General features: G+C 37.6%; 1 protein-coding gene across 2 annotated transcripts in view; it reads left to right on the forward strand.

Annotated features, from left to right (window-relative positions):
- The window catches only part of chchd6a (coiled-coil-helix-coiled-coil-helix domain containing 6a), a 78,892-nt gene that overhangs the window by 51,834 nt on the left and 4,042 nt on the right, over positions 1-23,016 (forward strand). For both annotated transcript variants that reach the window (XM_077219194.1, XM_077219193.1), the window contains one exon: positions 7,646-7,781. In XM_077219194.1, coding sequence (XP_077075309.1) covers positions 7,646-7,781 — 136 coding nt within the window. The remainder of the gene's footprint in view (positions 1-7,645; positions 7,782-23,016) is intronic.

Consider the following 23,016-nt stretch of genomic DNA (forward strand, 5'->3'; position numbering starts at 1 on the left):
GTTACAGTGGCAATTACAGGATTTTGCGAGTAGCATGTAAACACTACACTGTTTTAATATGCAGCTACAACTGACAGAAATGGACATACCCTACATTAAAGAACAACTCTATTTTACCCATGACAACATGAAACAAGACAGACATGGCTTTTGTAAAAAAAAAAAAAAAAAGCACACGTGTAGCTATTTTTGCAGCAAAAGACAATCAAATGTGTTAAATCCCAATGAATAGACTAAAGTGAAATTTTTTTAAATAAGTTGTTTCAATAACTGAGTAATAACCTTTTCATTGCTGTTAAAGTGAAATTACTGAAACAGGTGCTAATTTAAAAAAAGAAATGTCAAGGACTTTTTGCATCTGAAGTGATTACACACACACACACACACACACACACACACACACACACACACACACACACACACACACACACACACACACACACACACACACACACACACACACACACACACACACACACACACACACCTCTATATATCCACTTTTTGAGTGAGCAATTAGCTGTACCTTTACTGATTTGTTCAAAATCAGGATCATTGCATGACTCTCTAAACTGTTTCATTCAAAAACATGGATTCATTTAGACAAGCTTCTGCTGTGAGTGGCTCATTATGTGGCTTTGTTTTATTTCTCATTAAGTATATGAGATTAAATGCACAAAAATACACGGTCACAATGAGCTGCAAGACCTGTTTTTTTTTAGTTCCATTGAAAAAATAGCATATTGTTTTGGAACAACATGAAGGTGAGTAAATAGTCTGAGTAAATAGTTTATTTTGGGGTGAAGTATCTCTTTAAGAGAATAAAGCAAAGAAAAAGAAGCAAACAAGAATTGTAAGAAATGCATCTGGTCAGCGTCATACTTGGTCTACCTTCCCAGTAAACTTTCTTGCTCTGTGGCAGCCAATTATATAGCCTTAGCCAGGCATTTGTTGTTGTTTTTTTTGCCATGGGCGATTTTTGCGGTCTCTCAGAGGAAAGGCCCTCATTAGAGGAGCTCTTGGCTGGAAGGGTGGGTGGAAGTGTGGGACGACTAGACTGTGGGTCGTGAATCGTGCTTTAGCACAGCCACAGTAAAGCACATAATCAGAAGTCGTGCTTTAGCACAGCCACAGTAAAGCACATAATCAGAAGTCTTGTACAACCCAAATAAAATTAAAAACCAGCAGGGTTTTTTTTTTCCTCACAAAAAAATACTTTTTTCACACTTGCCAGAGGTTTCTGGTTTGAATTCATATGATACTTATCTTTTGGCCTTCTCTTCTCACCTTGCTATCTTCGCTTCATTTAAGATGAATGAAGAACTTTATTTGACCATGTTGAGTCACTGTCATCATAGGTAATTTACTTTTTGCACTTGTTCCTTTTTAAGAGTTTTTCATTGGTATTTAGACTTTTATTGTAACTTTCATTGTCTTCTGTAATTGGGGGTGGTGTGGGCTAGGAAGGTTCCATCTCCACCAGGAACGATTCATGAACGCTCACCGGTTGTGCCTTTGAAGACACCTCAGTTTGCTGTAACAACTCCTTTTCATTTTTTAAGTCAGTGTGAATCTCATGAAAACTTGTCCTGATCACGTTTTACCCCAAAAATCAAGCGAAAAATGTACATAGAGAAAATGAAGTTGCATTATTATATTGATTTCATGACAAGTTCTTATTATTGTAATTTTTCTAGATATTTTACTTTAGACTTGTTTTTAATTCCCATTATTCTCAGTTGTGATTTTCAATATATTCTCAGTACAGAAATACAGTATTTTATTGTTGTATTACAGAAAACATATTGATATATTTCCCCCCTAATTAAATAAGCATAAATTAAAGAAAAATCATGATGGAGCATATTAAGGCTATCTATTAATTATGTTAATATTAATGGTGGGTTAAGTCGTTTTTGAAATATGCTGTTGGCCAATGTTGATATTTGAAATCAATCCAAACAAACACATCTCTTCTTCATTGCTCCGCCTCCAAAACTCACACTCCAATCCTAGCAGCCCTGCTCCGAGTCGGTCTCCAACCCCGAGCTTACCCCTGCAAGCGGGTCGACTGCACTAACAATGATGCTAAACACTGCATTCTCTAGCAGTCGCCAAGGCGACTCTAGACTAACTGGCCTCCGTTACGCACGCAATCCAAGAGAGGATGTTTGTTTATCATAGCAGAAGCGCATCAGAATAATGCTTCACGAATGACAAGAAAACACAGAGAATGAACAATAGTAATTACAAACAAGAGTTGGTTGTTAGTTGCCAACAGCACAGCAGCTCCAGACACACAATGACACTTAAACTCAGTGTTACTCATGTGTGGACCCGAATCAAAGCAACCTCCACGTCTGTTTTCAGGCCTTCCCACCAGGGGTGCCGCTAAGGGGGGAAAATTTAGGACGATTCTAAGGGCCCACACACTTTTGGGGCCCCCAGAGATCGATTTTATTAATGGAATGGGTGGGGTAAGGGGCCCAACCTCATTCTTTCATAGGGCCCAACATTTCTAGCCGCGCCCCTGCTTCCCACTTAGCTCTCTCCAGCACTGGGCATCGTTTCTAATATTAACACAGGTCCTAAAGCTCTTGCCCAGATATAACCCTTTATTTTCCAGTGATTTCTTCTTTTCTCTTTTGTATTGTCTCATCTCTATTTTTGCAGTCTTTCTTCAGTTCAAATCTCCCTCTTGATCCCTCGTTCCCTCTCCTCCACCGTCATACTTCTGATTGGCTACACGTTTGTTGTTGTGTCGGTCCGACTAACTTCCAAACAGCATATTTCAAAAACTACTGATCCCACCTTTAAGCTACCAGCGTTTTGGTTAACTGGTTCGACTGGTTCGACCAACGAACGATTCGTTCTCAAACCGGACATCACTACCGTTGTCATGTCATGGAGCAGTATGGGTTGGAGATGTGATTTCGGTTGCTCAAACGCTCCAGTTTTATTCCGTTTTCAGAATGAAATGGCTAGAATTTATTCAGACCTCTAACGTTACTATTGAATCCAACGTATCAGCGCTCGGATTCGTTTCCATGGTGCTGTCAAGTACGAATTGCCGTCTGTGATGTAAACTGAACGCTATTGGCTATTTGAAAAGGGGGAGGAGCCATTCAATATGTGCCGCCTTAGCTTCCTGCTTCAGTGGAAATTATGTCAGCGCATCATACAAAGCTGCGTGTTTCAAAGCACTTCAGTGGGCCTTTAATATTATTTTTCTACCATTTTAATGTCAATATAAACATTAGCATTTTTAACATTAATGTTTATATAAAAAAAATATATATACGCAGTCTTATGAGCTGTTTCAGAGTGAAGCATGCAGCGCATGTCTTTACTACTAATACTACTACTAATAATAGTAGTATTATTCATCTGTATATATGCATCTAATTGCATCAGATAAATGTGAACATGCAAATTTCCCATTCTATTATAGAAATATTAACTTTAAATCTCAGAGAGATTACTTCAATTTGATTACTTCAAATACTACACCTAAGGTGTTGTGCTGACAAAAATATGTGAGAACCCCTGCATTAATGTAACGTCTCTTCAACTTCATTTGGGAGCTTTTATCACCAAATATTTATTGATGTAATACAATTAATTATTTGATTGGCATGTCATGCAATGAAGTCGATTAAAAAATAGTCATCATTTGACAGTTTTACGCATACATATATACACCTACATTTTTAAGGGACCATAAGTGGAGGATTCCATGTGTGCTAAAAGTTGGATTCAAGTAGAAATGTGTGATTTTTAGGAAGAGAGCTCTACAATGCTGCTTTGTGACCTCCTGTCTTGAGGACATGTCAGACAGCTCCCGCACCCCAACAACCCCTCACCTTGTCACACCAGAGTAACAACTCTTCTTTATACCTGTCTCCATGCGGTGGGCCGAAGGTTACGGAAGCGTGCGTGACTGTTGAGTTCCACGCACTGATTGACAAGAGGCGAGAGAAGTGACTCCTCAGCACTTCAGAGACATCTACCCTGGAGAGAGGTGCAGAACTCTGGCCCGCCAGTCTAGCAAATGCGGACCCTGCATACATGAGTAATTATCAGCTTTGTCAGATCCCTCCGAACGCTTCTCTCCTCTTTTCTCTCTCTCTCTTTATCTCTTTCTTCCTCCCATCCTCCTCTCACCCTGTCAGGTTTAAGTGGGGCCCATCGCTGTGATAAAACACCGGCCCCTACAGGTGAGATTGGACAGGAGGGTGTGGGGGGGTCTAGGAGGAGAGGGGAGGAAGCCTGTGTTCAGTCAATTGAAAAGCTGTCAGAGTGGGAGCGAGCCCCTGGAAGGAGAGTCGACAAGATAAGACGAGGTTCTCATCTGCCAGCTGAGCTCGAGCGAGGTCAAGGCATTGGCGCCTTTAATCTAGTTAATTTTAGACCCTCGATTCTGAAAACATGTCGAGCCGAACTCCGGGCTGATAAAACCTTATGGGCTACGAGTTACATCAAGTGTGATTTTGTGTTTTTTGTTCTCCTCTCGCTGTTATTTGTTTATCTCAGTTTCTCAAGCATTCAGACGGTAATCCGAGTTCGAGTCGCAGAGATTTCCGTAGTGCGGTAATTCCAAAGTGTTGTTTTCTCTTATCAACAAGAGCTGATTGGAAATAATTAACGAGCAAGCGGAAGCTAAACCTCTGCGCGGTCTTTGGTATCTACCAATTTTCAGCAAGCGCATGGCTCCTTAGCATCAGAATAATGAGCTTGTCTCTCCAAGTTACAAGCACATGCTCCTACACACAGAATGTGTTTTAAGCTAATTTAATCTTTTGTAGTTGCTTTTTTTTCTTTGCATTTCATTTCCATATTTTTGAATTACGCTCTGTGCGTTTCCTTCTCGGAAAGGTTTCTGAAGTCGCGCTTTGTTCTGTAGAACTCTGCTCCGTTAAGGAGATTACAAATAATAGACAAAATTCTGGTAATTAACATTTAATCTTTAAACGATGTTTTATTTATTTACAGATGTGAAATGAGGAAACGAGTGTCCCTTAAACTGGCACGGCTTTTGCTCTTCAAAGCAGAGCAGTTCGTAAGCAGCTCAGCTAATATTTTTATTAAAGACCTCACCTTCAATTTGGTTCAATTCAGTTCAGCCTGTGTTTGGGCAAGCCAATTTTCTGCTTCAGACTGCTTTAATAAACCCTCTGCTCTATCAGAAGCCTCTGCTGTTAAAGGAGAGTTTCTTATCTGCCAGAGCAAAGAATGTGACTACAGTAGTCGTTCTTCCTTTCGCAGGGTAATTAAAACAATAACCCGCTTTCGGCGGCTGATAAAAATATGAGATCTGATACGTGGTGGCCCGCAGATGTACCATTGATGGAAGTTGATTTCCTTCACCTTTCTCTATTTCTCTACATTTGGTTTCCCCGAATGACCATAAGACGTACAACCCTGCTTGAAAAGGGGATCAATGGATTGGCGTATCTCTACCCTGCGTCAGTATGATGGCAGTCGTTGATGATTTAATTGAAGTTGCAAGTGAAACCTAAGCTAGATTGAGGTTTTAAATCGCCTTTCAATTAAGCAGGATGTCAGTCGATCAGCTTCACCGTGACTGCGGCTTTCAGGCGGAGGTGGATGCAAGGCCTCACTTTGCTTAATCAGTCTAGTGATATTCGACATGACACCTGGTTTGCTGAGCTTTCGTCAACTTGACGGCAAGAGTTATTAACTTGAGTGGATAAACTGCACTATAAATCCCTGTTTTGTTGTTTAAGGATATGCTTTGAACAAAGATACATAAACTTTTCCATGTACATTATCCATTTTATCAGTCAAGCCCATTAATCATTTTTGTGGTGCAACGCCAAGGTAGATCACTGTACATTTGATGGTTTTGCTTTAGATTGAGTTTATTATGCCACATACATTGTTAAAGTTAACTGACCTTTTGTATGATATCTTGATTGGATAAAGTAGACCAATAAATCACAATTTCTTATCTTAAACTTTGTTGCTTTAGATTATGCTTTTTTAGCAAAGATACTTGCACAAATCTTTATTCCTTTTGGATGCAGTTTTATTTTATTGTTTTAGAGTATGTTTCGAACATCACATACATTATCAATAATTTGACATTATTGACATTAGTCAATTATTGTAATATTTTTCCTATAGCTGCTTGATTGTGTGCTATTAGTTTGCTATAAGATAGCTGAGATATTGCCAGTTTGGCTGTTGATCTGATTATATAAATCTAAGTTTGCTACTTTTTTATTTTTACTTTTATTGAGTACTAGCTAGTAGGGGTGTAACAATACCCTCATGTCACGATTCGATACATATCACAATACTGAATTCACGATACAATATTATTGCGATACTCTTAGACATATGGTAAAATGTTAACAAAAAATGTACTATTGATTAAAATGCTAAATTTGGTATTACATTGGGGGTGGAAATAAATCGGGTCGGACTTGGTGCTGGTAACCAAATGCACAGGGCAATGGTGACACCAGAATAAAAATATTCATAATTCTGAATCTGAAAATACAAAATTATTTCAAAAGAATATGCTTGCACTCTGTCACTGACTAGATGTATTTAAAATAATGTAGGCCACTTTTTACTGGTAGCAAGACATTTAGCATTTATCAGGACCCACAAATAATCCCCCATTGCATTATTATACATCATATTCAACATTATATATAGTAGTTTAATGTAGTACTGTGTCACTAACCACGATACATATTGCATTTTTGTATTGCGATATATTGTGACACGATATATTGTTACACCCCAACTAGCTAGTCTATCTTTTGTTAATTTGACAGCCAGATTGATTAGCCTGATTGAATGAATATCTTTATAAAAACCTTTTGTGGTTACTGTTTTAGTTTCTTAGTGTGGAATTTGTTTTAAACACCACGTACATTATCCAATCCAACATTTTTTTAATTCAATTTAACAATAGCTTGCCTGGCTTTCAGATTGGTATTGAGGACAATTAGCCTGATGAACTCTAATTTGGCTTCAGTTGTATTGTATTACATTTTGTGCTTTTAGCACAAATTTCCTATGCTTTTTAGCAACAATACTTGCACAGATCTCACCGCATACATTATTTGAGTCAATAACCATCATTTAGCCGTCATTTCAACAATGGCAGTTCAGATTCGCGTTATTAATTTGAGTGAAGGTGTTTGTCTGAAGTGAGGATGAATGACAGGTTATTTGCTGCTCTTTTTTTTCTACTGTACAGATGTACTGGGGAGTTTGTCAGGTCTGTTCCCTTCCTCCACCTCCTTCTCGCTCGCTGGGTTATTTATCATAGTTGTTCTAGTCACTGCCACTCTTGACACTGGTGTTATTAATGAATATCCACTCTGCCGGTAATTCAGTTTAACCTGTCTCCCTGCATCCATTCATTCTACTAAACCATCCACAGGAAGAGCGAAATTGAGGGAGGGGTGGGGGAAATGAGTGAGTCATGCGACTGTATTTTACCGCTGAGTTTGTTTTTTGGTTGCGCTTCATATAAAATATTTACTGTCACTGCATGTGCAATTCTGCCAGGATGTGTACAAAAACAATATCCCTCTGCCTTTGCACAAGTTAGACACTTTTGCCCTCATGATTCCTTACCATTGACCTCCGACCTTTTCCACAGGCCGCGTAATGTGGAGCCAGTGTGTTCGAACCTGCAATCACAGATCCTGAACTGCTATAGAGAAAACCGTGAGCAGACGCTCCAGTGTTCTGACCTGGCCAAAGAGTACATGCAGTGCATCAATGCAGCTAAGAAGGTAAGAAACCATAAAGATCTAGACTGAATGGTAAAGTTTTTGTTTAGAAGCATTTGTGACCTCAGTTCAACTCTGAAGTTTTTACTGTAACGTTAAAATATCACAGTCCAACAATCATCAAGCATGCATTGAAAAACGTATAAATATAAAACAATCTTATATAAATATACAAATACAACTAAATATAAATATATCACTAGCACTTTATAACAACTTTGATTTAAAAATGTAATATACTTCATGAATATATTGCTATGTTAATATAATTCTTAACAGATCAATAGTTTATTGAAATATGAATGTGCATGATATTTATACATTTTAATGCCTTTTAACTAATGTTCTGTTAAGTATTATGAACTACTAGCAATATACACAACTAGCTCACATGTGTTTAGAGTTTCTGTTCTGTTATTTACAAGTTCTACCAATGTGAAGGCTTTGAATATTGTTAATGAATGTTAAATACTAAGGGTGTCACGATTTCGATTTTAAATCGAAATCGATCGAAATTAATTCACAATCTCAAAAATCGAAATTAAAAATGGAATCGTCGATGCTGCCACGCCCCCATGTCGCGCCCGTGATGGAAAGTTTGGATCGTTTTACTGACTCTATTGTTCAATCTCGTGCATCAAAATTAACTAATCTTTTTTCTAGTCATTTCAGGGGCTTTAAATGTCATACTTTTAACAGGCAAATTCCCCGAAAACATCCACCTACGCAATCTTGATCATATTCTGAATTAAGAAATCATTATAATGCAGTCAAAAATAATTTACAGGGAACATTAATAATTACTTGACCTTCCGAGTCTTTTGTTCATTTGTCGCGTGACAGAAGCAATGAACGGATCGTTCATGAACGACTCATCACGGCGCGGAAAAAAAACACACGTGTTGAAAGGCTGTGAGTCCTCTAACTTAGATTCTATACCCGAGCCCGAACTTGGTATTTCCCGTCACTATCCTCAGGCCGGGCTCTTGATCTATAGACGTGAACTCCCAACGCAATAGAGTGCGGCGCGGGACTAGATTTGATGGCCGAGTGCGAGCGCGGGCATTAATGCACTCACTCTGTGTGTGCGGGAGAATAAAACGATTCGCTGGACTCCCGCAAACTAGAAATATCTATGAATAAAACATATAAAAACTAATACATTTTTATTTATCTGTTGGAGAAAAGCAACAAGAACAACTTAATCAAAATAGAAACGATTTACAGGCCAGAGTTTCTATTTAAAACATGTTTGCAGCGTTGAGCGATTTAGCCAATCACAGACATATGTGTTGATTTCTTGAACACAATGGCCAATCAGAAGCATTTAAGATAGACTCTCCTCACCGCTATCAGCTCCTCAGAGCTGAATTCTGTAAGCTGGCAAATCCTCTAAATATAACAAAGAAAGTGTAGGCTATATATTATGAAAGATTCATTGTGCAGTCAGCTTCATTGATAATAACAGAGATGTGTGAGATTGCGATGAACTGATGTCAGCTTTTTAGGAGCAGCAGCAACCTGTGCTTCAAAATCGAGAATCGAATCGAACCGTGACCTTAGAATCGAAAATTTTATCGAATCGAGGATTTGGAGAATCGTGACACCCCTATTAAATACGTTTTATGATGTACGATTCACTTATAGGAGGACATGTAGAAACCCACTCCAATTGGCCAATTCACACTCCACCGACAGACACATCACCGTTTTTTGTAGTATCCGTACGCTACCCTGTCGGCAACTTTTGCCGTTGGTCTGCGCCTATTTTCGCCGTTTGAAAATGTTAGTTTGCCATTTGTTGAGTCGTGGAATCTCTGAGAAGTGGCGTACAGTAATCTGCTGAGTGTCCACGTTGGTTGGCATCTGTTGATGCAGTGTGAATTGGTCTTAAAATGTACAGTGACACTAAAAGCCTGTTTGATACTAAAGGGATGTTCATGCTGAGTTTGCCAAGTTGCTGTACTGTTGCTAGCAGCTGTCCTACTTGACTTCAAGCAGAGGGATATGTGAACTTTGCTCTTGCTTCCATTGCTAGTAGGCGTTAATGTAGCTCTGTTGGTAGAGCATGGCCCTAGAAATGCCAAGATCATGAATTTAATTAATTGGGGACATAAAAACTGATGAAATGTATACCTTGAATGCACTGCGAGTCTCTTTCTGCCAAATGCATAAATATAAATGTAAATGCCCATTGGTAAACATAATAAGTAGTCTTAGTTTAAGTATAGTTCAACCAAAAATGAAAATTCTCTAATCATTTACTCACCCTCATAATGGTCCAAAGCTGAAAGACTTCCTTTCTTCTGTGAAACAAAAAAGAAGATTTTTTGAAAATGTCAGCCCCATACAACCCCCCCCCCCCCCCCCCCCCCCCCCCCATGTAGGAAAATACTACAGATTTGGAAGAACATCAGGGTGAATAAACGATGACATGCTGCGTTCCAGTCGCCGGTCTTTTCTCAGACATTACAATGTCTTAAGGCTGCAGCGCTGTCAGTAAAGGTGTACTTTTCAAAGTGTTAATTCTCCGGAAGTTTTACTTTTAATGTTCAGTTGTAGCCAGGCAACAGTAGAGTAATGGCTCCACTCCATCACACCCTCGGTCACAATGAGAGAGAGTGCGTGTGGATGGGTTGCTGGCTCACTAGTACACACTGCACTCAGGGAGTGTGTGATAATCACTGCTATGGCAACGGCTCCCAGTTCCAGGATGTGGATCTGGTTCTCATGCTGCTGCCGGTGGCTTATCGCTCTCACTTCTTCATTCCCCTCACCTCCACTCATCCGTGCTATATTGTAACTGTTGAATGCGAGCGTCGACTGTTGATTTAAACTTTTTTTAATTGCTATTACTTTGCGGAACAACTACTCAATATGAGTTTGAAAATGTCCTTGTTGTTTGGCCAGGTGTTTTTTTTTTCCTCGAGTCTTTCTGAATTGAGTATTTTAAAGAAATGGGGTTTTCAATGCAGTTTGACAAAGCAATTTTGTGAGTGTTCGTCTCAGTCGCATGCTGTGTCTTTGTCCAACTTTTCGCATAAGCATTATTGATACAAAAGCAGGAGGTGGTAAACACAAAATCCAGATCAATGGAACGAACATCACTCTTAGTTCACACAAAGCCTCAGGATATTTGTTCACTTTGTGGGCCAGGGGCGAGACTGTACAGTATGTCTACCTGCTGGAAAGAGAGATTGGCTTTTAATGTGGCTTTCCCTTTTCTACGCACTGAGTGAATGAGTAACATTAAAACAACATTGACCGTAAGTGTCAGGTTAAGGAAGAAAAGTGAGTTGTAATCTGTGTTTCATGTTGACCAAAGGCATAGTTCAACCAAAATTGAAAATTGACTCACCTTTATGTTGTTCCAAACCTGTATGACTTTCTTTTTCTTTGTTGAACGCAAAAGTAGTTTAGCAGAATGTAAATGTTGTTCTTTTTCATAAAAAACGAAATTTAAGTTGTTGCTCAATGAATATTTTCCCTTCCACTACAGCTCTCAAATATCATTCACGTTTGTGTTCAGTTCAGTGATTAATGACTTCAATTCAGTCTTTTCCTCACGGAAAGCTTCAGTATCATGTGATTTATAACCTATGTATAATACATGAAAAAAAGCATAAATAAAATCATTTTATGTTTACAGAGAAATAAAAAAACGTGTTTAATAACGTGAGAGTGATTAAAGAATGACAGAGGATTTTTTTATTTTGTATGAATTATACCTTTAAACAATTGACATGTCAGTTTGCATTTATAAGTAACACTTGCTGAGGGGAGTCACCTCTAGACAATATTGTTCTTTGCACAAGGCTTGTGTTACCCGTCAGAACAGACGTTGCTTGCCAGAGGTGTGAAATATAACGCAGTCAACCTTGTTATAATCAGGCTGCATTTAATTAGACTCCAGCAATTAAACATATGCTAAGCAGCGGCATTTAAGACCATAATTTAATATATACATATATGTATATGTATAAATAAAAAAATCACTGTCACTTTCAATTCAGAAGTATTATTTACCAGAGATGCATCAAAAGTTACAGTAAAGACATTTATCATTTACAAAAATGTTACATTTCAGATAAATGCTGTTCTTTTGAACTTTCTATTTAGAATCCTGAAAAAAATGCATCACGGTTTCAACAAAAATATTAAGTAGCACAACCGTTAATAATAATATAATTTTGACAATAATAAGAAATCTTTCTTGAGCATTAAATCAGACTATTAGAATGATTTCTGAAGGATCATATGACAAAATTCAGCTTTGCTGTCACAGGAATAAACTACATTTTAAGATATATTATTATTTATTTTTGCAATATTTTACACTGCTACATTAACTATCGACTAGTTATCCAGACAACCCACCAGCTAGTCAATGTTTTAATTGTAAATGTAGTTTTGCACATTCCTATTTTAAGCACAGATCAAAGCCCAGTCTTCTCATTATAGCAGCAAGAAGCTATAGAAGCCCTTATTAGAGAAACTCTCTCTTGCTCTTGACACACTTCACTTTGGGAAGGCTGCATGCCCTGGAATGAAGGGAGACAGAGAGAAGAAGCGGGAGCGAACCCACACTCTCCATCTAAGGGGGCACCCACGCTTCTCTGGGCATTGTCTGGGATAATGACTACGAGATTGGCCTGTTCCTCCGTCCTGCACACTCCACCCTGAACCGGGATCTTCTGCTCATTTACGGCCAGGGCCAGATGCACCGACTTTGATGGTGATTGATGTTTTGAGCTCCCTTGCATTTAGGAGCACAGAGGAAGAAGAGAGAGGGGCTCGTTGGCAATAGCTGAAGGAGAGATTGGAGGGGAGGAGTAAGCGGTTAAAAAAAACACAAAAATGTAGGAGAAGAGAAAGGGAATAGGCTAGTTAGCCCTCCGTGTCAGATGGTGGATTGATGCTGTGGGGCGGCTGGGGCTGTTGTGTCAGGGCTGAACTTTTTGAGAGGCTGCCTTAAACTTTTAATGCTGCTTTTTTCTCAGCGTAAAAATTTGCCCCCAAAGCCCCAGCTCTGCCATCAGCATTACCGCAGGCTCAAGGGCTAATGCCCCGTGTGTGTGTGTGTGTTGATGTGTGTGTGACAGTTCAGGCCAATGCGTGCTCTTGTAACAGATGTTTCAGAATACCTGTCCACATCTAGAAATACATCAGCACTCATATGAGCTCTGAGATGCTATAAATAATGTGAATGTATAAGGAAAGTGAGAGCATGCGTTGTGCTCTACTCAATAACCGTTGCTGTTGCAACAGTTTAAATGAGTTTCATATGAAACCATTTTGTTACTGCAAGTTAAGGCAATTCATACATGTCAGGTTTACACGTCTGTCTAAATCAGGACTGAGACTTATTGTTTCAGACTTCTACCCTAGACTTTTATCACTTATTCTACTTTTTCAATTTTTATTTAATTTTATCCTAAGTCCTTTTCCCATATCACCCTCAAAGAGTCAAAAGTTGAAGGACAAACATTAGACAGGAATGTATATAAAGCATAGATATTTTTCTTAAGTGTAAAGGAAGAGAAAAGCTGCTTTTCCATTTCATTAAAATCAAATTGTATATTGCCTTCTTTTAAGAGTGACTTCTTCTTTAAAAAGTGCCGTAATTGAAGAAATTTATAAAAATCATTACTGGGAAGGATAAATTCCTGCCTTAATGACTGAAATGACCTCAATTGACCATTATCAAATAAATGACCAAACTCCAACACTCCTCTCAACCTCCAGGTCAGAAGACCAATATTCTGTATGGGTGGGGGCAGATCAGGATTGAGTGCGATAGGAGACTTGAGAGACAGCTTATTTGGAATAGCTAGATATTTCCTAACATCCTTCCACACAAAAAGAGTATTAGTCACAGTGAAAATATTAGTCAGAGATTAAATTTTTTGTATATTATGAATAAATGGCAGAGAGCATAACAGTCTGGGAAAGCATCTTGAAGATTCAATCCCAGTCCAGCGCGAATTGGATCTATTAAGAAACCAACTTAACACGTGTTAACTTGTGCAGGCCAAAAATAAAACTGAAAATTGGGGAGCCAAGCCCCACCCAATTCCCTTGGTTTCATCAAAACCAAAAGTTTGAGTCTGGGTTTTTTATGATTCCAAATATACATTGAAACCGAAGAATTAATCTTTTTTTTTTTATTTTTTTTTTTTATCAGTAGTTAGTTAAGTAGCATGGCAAGTTTTGGAACAGAAAGTTCAATCTCGGAAGAATATTCATTCTTATAACATTAATCCTGCCAAAAAAAGAATTTGGAAGCATCGACCAATCTGATAGGTTCTGATTAATTTTTGTAATTAACTGGGGATAGTTGGCTTTAAACAGATATTCCAAATCAGGTGTGATATTGATTCCCAAATATTTAAATCCAGAACGTGCTAAATGAAAGGGGGAATTTGAAACGGCTTCGTAGGGAACATGCATAAACAGAGCTTGAGATTTGTCCAAATTAATCTTATATCCTGAAAAATCACTGTATTTTTCAGTTACAGCAAGAATTGCATCAGTAGAGGTCTCAGGATATTTAAGATAGAGCAGAACATCGTCTGCATAAATGGATATACGATGTTGATTTGGACCTATTTTAATACCATGTATGCCATATCTGGATTTCACGAAACCTGTTTTATCTGGGTCGATAATGCAGGGTAAAATAGTTTCAAGCCGCCGAGCTAAAGATTTTGCCATAATTTTATAATCCACATTTAGTAAGCTAATTGTGCGATAAGAGGAGCATTTCACTGGGTCTTTGTCTTTTTTCAGAAGTTGGCTGATAACCGCCAATGACCAGGATTCAGGCATCGAATTTCAATCTAAGAGACTATTTATTGCTTGCATTAAAATTGGACAAAGCTCAGGCCAGAATTGCTTATAAAATCCTAAGGGAAACCCGTCTGGGCCAGGAGCTTTACCATTTGGCATTGATTGTATAGATTGCCAGATTTCTTCCTTGGTAAAAGGGGAATTTAAAAAGGCCCTAGCATCTTCCGAAATACTAGGAAGAGGAATCTCATGCAGAAAGTTCTGCAAATCCTCACTGGAGCCACTGTACCCAGTTGTATAAAGAGTTCTGAAAAAATCAGAGAAAGTAGTGTTAATGTCCTGGGGGTCAAAGGTCATTCTGAAATGTACTATTATTATTGAAATATAAATGTCAAATTATTTAAAAATAACATAATACATAAAAATGTACAATATAAAATACATAAATCAACAATGTTTAAATAACAATAAATTGTAATGTAAATAATTAAATGTTTTATTATTATTATTATTAGTAGTAGTATTAGTAGTAGTATCATTATTATTATTATTATTATAATTAATGCATTTATTATTTAAACATTGGTTTGTTTAATCATATTGCTTTTGCCTCTATTTTATTAAAGCAATAAGCTACTCAAGGCTCACCTAACAGCACCCCTTAATTTTGGTAAAATCATTGTAACTGTCTTGTAGCTTCTTGCTTTATTTATGATTTTTGCACAAAAGTAGAGTCAGAACAATTATTATCAGATTTGGCTAACTTCAGGGAGCATTTTTATGCAGTTTTTTCCCTAAAGGTATAGCTAGATAAAAAAAATTGCACAAACACACTTTCAGCCCCATCCTGTCTCTAGCGTCCATCACCACACACACGAGTCAGATCACAGAATGTATTGCTGCATGTCTCCAGTGAGGCTCAGAGATGGAACCTCTTTTCATTCGATTGACTAAAAGGAACCGGCTGCCAGGTGATCCGAGCCCTTCTCCCGGCCCCCGCTGTGCCATCTCAGAGCTGTGTGTGTGTGTTAGCGTGGGTTCTCATATTAAGTACTGCTGGAATATTGCTTGACAGCTTATTTATTTGGTTGTAGCAAGATACAGATGCAACAACTGGCGTTGACTCAAGGGTCCACAAACAAATCATCAATACGAGCACCACCATTGAAATAAATGGTGGGTTAAATTGGTCTGCATCAGACTTTTCAAATAAAATGAGATGTTTCTATTGTGTGCGCGTAATCTGTGTGAGCTCTTTCAATGAAACAAAGTAAAGTAGAGAGACTGGGTCAAGGTAGGTGGGCAGCCGCTTTGAACATCTTTCTACTTAGATGAGAATAGAGTTTTGTCAGGATAGTGAAGTTGTATCATTGTCTATACTGAAATCATTGAACTCTTCGATTTCATCGACCCTGAAAAACAGCCTAGATACAGTACATGTTTGTACTTATAAGTACACTGACTCAGAGAACTGCAGAGAATAATTTACATTCTTAATGTTGGGACTGATTAAAATTCTAATTATACAACGGATAGTTCCAGTCCTTATATTTAACTTGCTGAGCAGCGTTCCAAGGGTGTGAGTGTGAGTGTGAGTCTCAAAGCTTCTCATTACGCCAGTAGGGGGATTTATGAGTGAATCATTGAGTTATTTACTCATCAGATTCATTCAAAAACACTGATTCATTCAGTAATTAAACACCACTGCGTTGGAGTGGTGGAGATGTGCAATAGTTAATTCTGCTTTGACTTTGTTCAGAACTATTTTCATGGTGGAGGAATAATTGAACATTGTGTGCTGTTTTTGAGAAACACTTAAGGCCATAATGAACTAAAAATGTGCGTTAGCTATTTCTTAACTGTTTCCCCACCATTGACTGAAATTTCCTGCTTTCCGTGTTTTTACTGTTATACGGTAGGGGGCGCTATGACATATCTTCTGAATGAGTACTGAATTTCCAAATCAAAACACAGGTGAAAAAGAAGCAGAAACAAGCGATAGCATATGTAAAATAACACGACCATCGATATTAAACCGCACATAATTCAAAATCCTAATGTTACTGAATGAAATGTCAACCCAGGAAGAGGTATAGGACAGTACAAATTTAGGGGGTGTTGATGGACTCGATCTACTCTGTTTTGATCATCGTTTTGAATCCGATCTGGATGTAGTCTTCGATGAAAACGGGATTTTTCTCAGCATTTTGCTCAAAATGTTGCTTTTTTATGAGACTTGCCCACATTCAAGTGTTGATAAAAAAGACTGCATGAAGCTAGAATAAAACAGTTTTTTAAAGCAGAGGCTCTGTTTTTGTCTTTTGATATATTGCATGTTGAGATATTCATACAACAAAATATTCTGGGGGCCATGAAAATTTTGTGACAATTATAAAAAACATGGCTGACAACTTTTTTTTTTTTTTAAACGCTGAGTTTTTTGAACGGAAAGAGTTAAAGAGATAGTTCACCCAAAAATGACAATTGTGTTGTTGCCCATGTCATGAATTATTTCCACTGATGGATCATGCACAAAAAGACCAGGAACATTAATTAAGGAAATATATTGCATAAGTTTTAATTTTGTTTGTCAGATTGTTGTTACAGTTGCAATGTCCACAGTGAAGCGGTGTCCCTCTGGACCTTTTCTTCCTCAAAAGCCGTGCTGAACGTGAGAATCTGTGCAAAGCAACCTATTAATCACCCGTCATAACTCTGCCGTGGCTTGTTGAAGCAAGAACTCCTCATAGCCTAATTCAAATCCCTCAAGCTAAAGGAATTGTGACCATCTTAAGCTTGGACTGGTAGTTTTCTCTTTTGTGTGTGTTACACAACGACTGCGGCAAATATATAACAATTGATGTAGAAATGGTGAAAATCAAGTTCGGTGTTCAATTCATTGCTCATTTTAGTGCGATTGGAAATTTCTGGAATTATTATTGGAAATTATAATTGTACATTTAAATTTTTCCTAAATAATTAGTCATATTAATATGAGTACGTTAATTGGTTTCAATATTAAATTGGGATTAGTAAATTTTTCCATAGTTGAAGCATGCTTCTTTAATTTTAATTTAATAATTAATTTTATCATCATTCAAGAATTCAAATGAGTTTAATTTTGTTACATTTCCTGCCTGGGTTTGATTTATAAATAATTAGAAGTAGAGTAATTAATGAAGGTGAACCTGTTTAACAAATCGCATACATGAACTTCTACATTTCTACTAAAAATATAAGACTGTGCTCAACAGCAGGCACAAGGCTTATCGTTCCCAATCTCTGCTTTTCATTTTATTTATTTTTTTGCCCCTCTTTCTTGTAAGACCAGACGCTTCGAGCCTCTATCCATCCATTCTTCACAGTGGGATTATTGATTTCATTTTCATATTGCTGCAGGTCCTCCGTTGTAAACAACCTTCCCCTCTTTTCAAAAAGTGAATTGATCCTCGGTCCGCCTGTGTTAGAAGGAACCAATCAAAGCGAACACCATTATCTTTCTTTTTTGCAGCCGCTTCCCTTTCTCTCCTCCTTTTGTGTCCTGAAATAATAGAGCTCGCATTGGCAAACAACATCAAGTATAATGGCGAGTTTGTTGGCGGCACAGATTTAAAAAGTTTTCCGAAAGTGACACGCTAAAGTGGTTTGAGTTCAGAACAAACTTATTGTTCCAGCACCACATTTACACAATATAATAGATGGCGAGGATTATCTTGTTTGTGGTAATAGCTCGGAAAGCTTCACGCAGACACACTGAGAAAGACCTTGAGGGAAATGAATGGAGGGGCTTTTTCTTTATTTAATTTTTATTGCACATCTATAGAAATGTGTGTGTGTGTGGTGGTTGGGTGAACTAGAAAACACTCATTTGCACCTACATACGACAGAGACTGTTGCCTTGCCGTTTCTGAAAGCCTTTACATGAAAAAGTGCAGTACTGTGGGGACCCAATTACACCTGTTTTTGTCCTTGGAGATGCAACATATATACGTGGAGTTATGACTCATTCATTTAAGGCATCCGCATTTATCAAAGCTGTAGGAAGGAGTACATTAAAATTCAATGTAATCTTTCGTCTCGTGGGGAAACTAACTAAGATAAGTGGCTGTGTTGTTGATTAGCTGAACATGTGGGTCTAGGCTGAAGAAACACTCAAATGGCTTTTAGAAGTTGCTGTGCTTTACTGGCTGCTGTCTGTTAGCTAAAAGGATTAGGACTGCATTTCTGTTTCTTTCCCCTGATGATCGAGGATACACAAAAGCAAAAAGGTTTATTTCACTCTCTGTTTTACCATTTCTTTCTATCATAGTGTGGACGTTCTCTGTGTCAACATGACATCAAATTTGATCCTGTGTATTCCATAAAGGTATAGTTCACCCAAAAATTTTTATTCTGTCATCATTTACTATGTAATTTTCTTCTGAGGAACACAATGAAGATATTTTGAAAAATAGGAAAGAACACAATGAGGGGCAGTAAATGAGATATTTTTCATTTTTGGATGAATTTTCTTATTTAATACATATTCTTGTTTTTATTGTGCATGATTTGTTTGAGCAAAATTTTCACGAAATTGTAGCGGCTTCTTTAATTCTGAAATGAATTTTAGTTTAGGCTGACGTCATCAAAACCAGTGAAAAGTCATCAATGCGGTCATGTTATTCCAAACCTGTGAATTGTTTTTGTGCAACATGCAGATTTTTTCCATGCAATAATGAATGGGTATTTTGTAGCTTTTAAAGGGTTAGTTCCCCCAAACAATGAAAATTATGGGATTAATTACCCTCATCTTCGAAACACAAATATATACAGTATATATTTAATAATACCTGAGAGGTTTCTGTCCCTCCACTAAAAAGTCCATTATACCAGCAATTGATGACAGAATTTTCATTTTGGTATGAACTATCCCTTTAAGCTTGAAAATGGACACAAAGGTATTTATCACTATTTCCCGAGTCTTCTGAAAACATGCGGTAAATTTGGGTGTGAAACAGACTGAAAAGTAAGTAGTTTTACTGATTAATCTTCTCATTCTATGATCTGTTAACCACTGTGACCAGATCATTGAGTTGAGTTTAAGAACTGATTCAGTCCGATTTGTGAACCAATCATTCAGACCTGGATCAAATGATTCAGTGAAAGAACCCTCAAAAGAACCGTGTTAAGAGTGAAAGAAAGATTTTCAATGGGTAAATACCCATATTTCAGTCTCTTCCTCACACAAAGCTATTGTTAAACTTCAGAAGACTTTGGAAATAGCAATGTGAGTTGTATGGAGCACTCTATGATACTTTTCTGGTACTTACTGGTCTTTTTTTGAAGTTTGAAAGCTTCAGACCCCATTCAGTGTAATTGCATAAATCGAAATCTTTGATACAGTTTTTATCTTTGTGTTAAATCTTCACAGCAGTTTGTGTTGTTTGGCTTTTGTTGCGCAGTAGAAGGATATTACAACCAAATGTGAAATACACGGCGCTCGTAATACAAAAAAAAAAAAAAAAAAGTCTGACTACATGCTTGGCTCACCACTCTTTGTAGCCGTAATTCTCCTTTCATCTTTCAATCTGTACTACTTCTCTTGTGTCTTGCTTCTGTGCTTCCCTCTCCAATTGTGCCATTGCTATCGTCTGCACTGTGCACATCAGACGGCATATCAGACCTATTCTCAAGGTTTATTTTGTCTCAGGCGTGCCACATGGCCTATGAAGATCCTCACAAAGCCCTTGAAGCCACAGTCAGCGGGGAACCTGAGGCCAAGAGCCAGAAACACAATGGCTGACGTGACCTTTCAATAGTGGAGCCGCAGTTGCACCACTGTGCATTCATTCTGATAACTGATAATCCACCGGACAGACATTGTTCTGCTAAAAAGCAGCTTTAAAACTTCGACAACTTAACAATAGAATCTCTAGTTTTCTTTCTCAACACTGCAGTTGACTTTTTTCCCCCCAACAGTCTCCAGGTGTGATAAAAGTGCATTAGGACTGGCTTTCTTGCTTTGTTACCCCGAAAGCATTCACGTGCTGTTTCCCATTTGGCATCGGATCAAGGCGGTTCACTTTGTATGTCTGGTCTCCAAAAGCTCTTTCCTCTATTTTATTCTATTGAAGCTGTTAGGGGGGGCGGCAAATACTGTTTGGACCGGCCATCACAAACCATCACAGGTTTGAAGTACCTCCACGGACTAGCTTCAAAGACGTCTATTTTTTCACGGTTGTCATCAGACATCATAAGGAGAGCAGCCAAATTGTGGGTTCCTTTTACGTACAACAAATAGGTTTTTGTTTGCTTTTTTGTTTTCAGAAAAGGCTCATTGTATTCCAGACTATTCGTTCGGAAGAAATGGCTTCTCGTCTGAAAAAACATTTTGTGAAAAGTGAACGATCCCATCGTCCAACTAGTGCAGGGATATTTAGTTTTTTGCTTTTGTTTCTTGTTACACCTCTCCTTTCTACAGCAGGCGAGTAAGAAGTTTGTTTCAAAGTTCCAAAGATTGCCTGTCAATATAAGTCTGATATGATGGATCTCCAATTCAACCCAGACCAAATGCAGATGGGGAAGTTGAAATCTATACTACACTTTTCGTGTTCTCGTAATAAAATTTATTTTATTTTAAATTATGATACAAAGGACCAAAACAATATTGATTTATTTATAACTTTGCAATAAACTGTAGGTGTTTATTTATGGGCTCTTTTATGTCCTAAGGCTTTTATAATCTTAACAGATTTCAGCTCTTTATTTTTTTGTTACATGTCAGATTAAAACTTTTTTTAACATTCCCTCATCGTCTAGTTTTGCTTATTTTCAAATGTATCAGTTAAGAGCATGCTTGAGAATTTCTAGGTAAATCACATGTGAACAGAATATTTTTATTATTTAGAATTTTCTATCAAGCTGTAACTGTTAAAATTATGCAAAATTGAAAACATTATTTAATTTAGTATATTTAGGATATATAACATGCCGTAGCAAGACAAAGGAGTCAGTCATTTTATTCCAGAAATGTTAAACATGTAATGCACCACAGAATGCTAAACACTGTGAAAATGGTCAAATAATAAAATATAACAAAAATGTCGGAACTCATTTGATTCGTGAATGTCCATTGTTTGAAATTATTGGAAATGCAAATAAATTACTGAGCATGTGAAAAGTTTATTTTAAGAGACTTTTAAGAAACCAAAAGTGCTCATAGTTGAAGAAACGCCTAAATATGGATCTATGTTATTAAAAAAAAAGTAGGATTTGACTTGTCTAAAAATAATACATTTATATATACTCATATAGTTATTGTGCCATACATATCGCTTATTGAATGAATTGATATTGGATAAGTGCAGGAGGCAAAACATCTAATATTGAATTTCCTCTTCCACCTAGTTATGTCATAAACTCAATGTATTTCTTTTGGAGATTTTGAAAGTGGGTTTTCTGTTCTGTTTAGATTGGCTGTTTTTTGGATGATGATGATGATGTTATTGGAGCAAAGGGCATTTCTAGCTTTTATGTACAGAGATGAAAAGGGCAGAGGTCATGCATATTTTGGTTCCTCCTCACAATGTCCTGTCACACTAGACATGATGTAGTGTCCAGGGAGCTTGGGGTCACAAAACCCTCTGACCTTTGAGAAAGAAAGTAACTGACATTGTGTTTGAAAAACAAAGTGTACGTTTCCGACTTCCACATGTTCTGAAGCTCTGAAGATTGCAATCTGTTTTAGCATCAGCTTTAGTTGTATGAACAACCATTTAGGCCCATTCACACCAAGCATGGAACAAATGTTCATTGTGAACAGGATTTAGAACAGAAATCTTGGGCATAAGGAAAATTACAATGCTTTTTTGTCCTAATTTCTTCACTTGCAAGAGATAAACCCTAGAGCTTTTATTTTGATGGGAACTGAAGTTGGGCTTTTATTTTGGCGGAAAACTACAGTTTATGTAAAAACAGGTTTCCAAATGCTTCTCGTTACAAATATAGTGAATAACTGTAATCCTTTGCCCACAAATTGTTGGAAATTATGCAAATGTATAACTGGTGCCCACTATGTTCCTAAATGCACACTAAACTCGTAGCACAAGCAAAGATGGAGATGGCACTGTTAACTGAGCCGTTCAGCGACACTGAAAACACTGGATCACGAGCTGATCGCGTGAGAAAAGTGCGCACTTCGCTTTGAAACATGCAGAGCAAACAGACCATATACTTATTTAATCAAATAGCAGTCTATTACGTTTTGATGAGGACAGAAAGCCATATTGCGCTTTCTGTTTAGTTCATTTGACATACCTTGCTAAAGCAATGGTTTTAATGTAGGCTGATGAATATTCGTTTTGCTCTTGGTGTGAATAGACCTTTTTGTTTGTGATTTGTTTTGCATTTTAGTTTCACATTCGGTTTAAATGGGCCTTTAAAGTATTTTGTCCAGGTTGATTCTTTTTGG

The sequence above is a fragment of the Siphateles boraxobius genome, unplaced genomic scaffold (assembly GCF_051911475.1).
Source record: "Siphateles boraxobius isolate OS27281-9 unplaced genomic scaffold, OSU_SipBor_1 77, whole genome shotgun sequence".
Lineage (NCBI taxonomy): Eukaryota > Metazoa > Chordata > Actinopteri > Cypriniformes > Leuciscidae > Siphateles > Siphateles boraxobius.